The sequence below is a fragment of the Buceros rhinoceros genome, unplaced genomic scaffold (genome assembly GCF_000710305.1).
Source record: "Buceros rhinoceros silvestris isolate BGI_N320 unplaced genomic scaffold, ASM71030v1 scaffold18305, whole genome shotgun sequence".
Taxonomy (NCBI): Eukaryota; Metazoa; Chordata; class Aves; order Bucerotiformes; family Bucerotidae; genus Buceros; species Buceros rhinoceros.
Window position 1 is genome coordinate 8,197 of NW_010414786.1, and position 4,409 is coordinate 12,605.

At 53.9% G+C, this 4,409-nt stretch overlaps 1 protein-coding gene across 1 annotated transcript in view; it reads left to right on the plus strand.

Moving 5' to 3' along the window:
* The first annotated feature begins 847 nt into the window (after positions 1-847).
* The window catches only part of SORL1 (sortilin-related receptor, L(DLR class) A repeats containing), a 36,343-nt gene continuing 32,781 nt past the window's right edge, over positions 848-4,409 (plus strand). The window contains exons 1-5 of the mRNA XM_010137215.1: positions 848-961; positions 1,253-1,378; positions 1,831-1,992; positions 3,328-3,395; positions 3,736-3,916. Coding sequence (XP_010135517.1) covers positions 872-961; positions 1,253-1,378; positions 1,831-1,992; positions 3,328-3,395; positions 3,736-3,916 — 627 coding nt within the window. The 5' untranslated portion in view covers positions 848-871. The remainder of the gene's footprint in view (positions 962-1,252; positions 1,379-1,830; positions 1,993-3,327; positions 3,396-3,735; positions 3,917-4,409) is intronic.

The window sequence follows — 4,409 nt, forward strand, 5'->3', positions numbered from 1 at the left end:
TTGGAAACCAGCAGGTCCTATAGGGTACAAAGTCTCTGTAGAAAGGCCGCTCTGTTTCCCTGTGGCCCTTCACCTAGTCAGCCTGATCTGAAATCGCTTCAGTCCTTGGTTTTAGTTTTCATTCGCATTGTCCCTCAAATCCTATTTAACGGAGGGAGAATAAAGCAAACACTAACCCCTTTAGGCACATGCATTTTGCCAACATGTTCCTGAGAGATGCTGCTAGATGTGGGGCCATGCTGCAATGCCAGTCCCTGCCCCAGGAATCCTTCTCTTTAACTGGTGGCTTGCAGTGCGTGCTCGAATACCTCGCCGTGGTGGCCTCGATGTTAGTGACAGCAGCCCTGGCTCGGGGCTGCACTGTCTGTGCAGTCCCCAGTGTGTTGGCAGAGGTTTCCAACCCCCGTCATGCGTAGCGGCCGCCAGTTTGCTTGGCTGTGCTTTAAGTGGGATGGCTTTAAATGAGGCTGCAGGGAGAGGTGGGAGTGGGGTGAAGGTGCAGTAGCCTCAGAAAACAGTGCTGGGAGGATGAAGCCCTTAGCACATGCCCTGCAGCTGTGGGCCATCCCATCGCATTTTAGCACTCCAGGATGGAGCTGAGCTTGGCCCGAATGTGCCCACGAACACAACCTCCAGCCCGTCTGAGGTCTGAAGGGCTGGACACACAGTGCACCCCTGCTGTGTGCCTTCTGGACTGTTTAACTTCTGTCCCTGCCCTGGTTTGAATGAGCCTCCCCAAAGTCTGTGTTGTTCCAGGGAGGTGTGGTGTGAGTGGGTGTTTGTTCTCCAGCTGTCCCTGCAGGTGAGGCTGTGGCTCAGGGTGTTCTTTTCCTTGGCGTTGCAGGTCAGCCTCAATGATTCCCACAATCAGATGGTCGTTCACTGGGCAGGAGAGAAGAGCAATGTGATCGTGGCCTTGGCCAGAGACAGCCTGTCTTTGCTGGGTCCCAAAAACAGCGATGTAAGTAATGCGATCTGGCACTGTCCCAGGGTGTCTGCTCTGCTCCTGTGCCAGGTGAAGGTGTCTTTCTCTCGTGTGCTGGAGGTTGCTCATGTCCCATGAGTTTAGGTCAGAGGCACAAAAAGCCCCCCATTTAATGTCCTCTGTGTTGTCCCATGGGTTCAAGACCCGAAAGTCTGGCTCAGGCAAGCTCTAAGGCTTCTTCCCTTGTAGTTTCCTGAGTTTTCACAAAGTTTGTCAGAAGGGAACCCAGAGCTTTGTGCTTCTTATGCTGGGGCTTCTCCTTTGCAGGTTTATGTGTCTTACGACTATGGGAAGAGTTTTAAGAAGATTTCGGAGAAGTTCAGCTTTGGCGAGGGGAACAGCAGCGAGGTGGCCATCGCCCAATTCTACCACAGCCCAGCCGACAATAGGAGGGTGAGGAGGATGTGGTGGACACCCCCAGCAGGGTTGCTGTGCAGGGCAGCGACGCTTTATCACTGCCAACAGTGCAGACACGTGTAACCCTCGGTGCTGGGGCAGTTACACTGCAGAGGCAATGTCTGTAGCAATACAGCTGCTCCTTGGTGTGGGAGGACTAAAGGTATGGCAGTGGCAGAGTGACTGCATCCATAGTGGCTCATCCTAATCCATGGATGGGTCCTTGGCGCAGAAGTGGGAAGTGCCAGCTGTGCTGACATACCTCCTGTATGGCTTTGCAATACTCAGGAGCATCAGACTGTGATGGGAGAGGGGCTGGTTGGGGCAGGCAAATTCCTCTCCTCTAGAGTTTGCCCTCCCAGGATGCCTGCCTTTGTTACTGCTAGCCTAGGCTCTGCTCTGACCTCTTGGAGGCTGACCTTCCTCCTTGTCGGTCTCTCTCTTCCCAGTATATCTTTGTGGACGCCTTTGTCCCGTACCTCTGGATCACCACCGACTTCTGCAACAATATTCAGGGCTTCTCGATTCCCTTCAGAGCAGCAGACCTCCTCCTGCACAGCAGGAACCCCAACCTCCTCTTGGGCTTCGACAGGTCTCATCCTAAAAAACAGGTAACCACTTCTGCTTAGATGGGAGGGCCAGCATCCTGCCTCTGCCCTGCTGTGGCATTCCCCCTGGCCTGTTACGTGCCCCGCAGCCGTTATGGCTTGCCGAGAGCCACCTTGCCTCCTGCCAGCACCGTGTGGGTTTGTGCTTTGACCATCCAGGTGCCTGATCTCGGATTGCTGCACGCAGAGCTGTCCTGAATTGGCCGGGACACCCTCTTCCCCAGAGATCAGACAAGTTTCTGGAGCAGTGAGGATGTATTTCCTCTTCCTTTTCGTTCATTTGTGCTGGTCCTTCATCTCTGCCACTCCTGACCATATCGATCTCACTGACTATTGCTGTCGTAACTCACTGCGGAGCACTGGCAGCTGAGGCGGGACTGACCTCTGCAGTATTTCCTCTGGGCATGTGGCTTGGCTTTGGGTCTTGCATAACAAATTGCTTCTTGAAAACAAACGTTTTTCTTTCCTGTGGAGCTGTTGGGTAAAGATTGTAAATAATGACAGCACATTCAGATAAAGACAGTGTAAGCAAAACCTGGAGATGGAACGGCTGTCTCCCAACATGTGAGTGGGGACAGTTGCGCAGGCTACATGTGCAGTCCGGTCACAGTGGGTTGTGTGCTGGGTGCTGCTGATGCCTTCCTGAGGGGATGGAGCTGGCTGGGAGCAGAGCCTTCCCTGGGCGGGCTGCTGGGCTCACTGTCCAGGCTGGACTCTGGCTGGCTGTATCTACCTACCTGCAAAACAGAGGCAAAACCAGCAGCTCGGGTGCTGCCAGGGTGCTTGGGAAAAACCAGGCAGGTTTCAAGGATGCAGGTGCTTTGGGGGACTGGATCCGCAGAGGGGCCAGTGTGCCTGCGGGCTGGTGTGTTTTATCGCTGCTGCTTTGTTGGTGCAAGGAGAGATGCTATCTCTCCTCTTGACCTTCGCCACAGATCTGCAACAACAGCCGGTCGCTGTGCTTGGGGTTGTAACAGCCTCTGAGGGGGAGTTGGCTCTACACAGATATTTACCCTTGTTATCGCATTCCACAAGTACATTATAACAAGTTATTTTTATCTTTGAGTTAGTGTAAAACCAGGTGGATCAACAGACAGTGGGAAATCCTTCTGGTAGGAGCCGAAAGGACAGGGGTGTTTCTGTTTGGGTTATTCTGCAGCTAGAAAGGTTTGCTGTTGCTCCAGGCAGCTGCCGCGTAAGGAGGAGTCATCAAGGTTGTCACATTTTTGTGATGAATGCACGTCGGTCCTGCCTTTGCTGCCTGAGGTTGGGTCTGTTAAAGGACTGGGTCTCTTTGATTGCCAGTCCCACTGGCATCTCTCTCCTTTGTCCTTGCAGCTCTGGAAATCAGATGATTTTGGCCAGACCTGGATAATGATTCAGGAACACGTGAAGTCTTTTTCGTGGTACGTATCCCACCCGTGTGTTCCGCCCAGCTCCTGTCTTCTCCCACTGCTCACCTCTTGCCTCACTTGGTGCCCTGCATGAAACAAGGCCCCAGTGCCAAAGCGTGCTCCAGCCCCGGCCCCCTGCTCTCCTCACCCTATACCAGGAGGATGTGGCACAGCAGCGTGACAAGAGACAGTCACCGCCACAGGCACTCGGAGGTGCTCCACATTCCCCCAGGCCTTGCTTGCCCAGCCCATCTCTTGGAAGGGCTTCTGTTCCTCGGTACCTGCTGCCTCCTGCATTGCTCCGTGAGTGCGGAAATAAGACCACCACCACCACCTTTCTTGTTCTTCCCAGGGGAGTTGAGCCCTACGATAAACCAAATACAGTGTACATTGAGCGGCACGAGCCTTCTGGGGCTTCAACTGTCATTCGCAGCACCGATTTCTTTCAAAGCCAAGAAAATAAAGAAATAATCCTGGAAGATGTTGAAGACTTCCAGCTCAGGGACAAATACATGTTTGCAACGAAGTCTGTGGTAAGTATCACACGCAATCCGCCGCTGCGGGTGACGGTTGATGCTCTGGTACAGTACCGCTTCTGCAGGCTGGGCAGAAGTAGGTCAGGCTGCAAAGTGCTGGGATTGGGAAAAAACAGAGGATGCCTGGGAAGGCTGGCGAGGCGGGGGCTGGCGGGATGGGGGTGGCAGGGGAAGGGGGGCTGTGGCTCGGCAGCTCGGTGGTTAGGAGGCCGCTTGTCAGAGAGGATTACCATCAAACATGGACTAGGTCCAAGGAGCCTAACATGCTCCGGCCTGGAAAGAAAGCTGGATTTTCAATTTGCTTTCCTAAGAAAAGAGAATGTGGGTGAGCAAAGGTGCTCCATTGGTCCCTCTGCAGCCAGGGCCTCCCTATGCTTTTTGCAGCTGTTGGGCAGTTTCAGACAAACCTGAGAGAAAGCTGGAAAGCATCTGTGCTTTCTCTGAGGGCAAGTCCTTTCTAGACAGTCAGAGACAGGGCACCGGCGGGGGG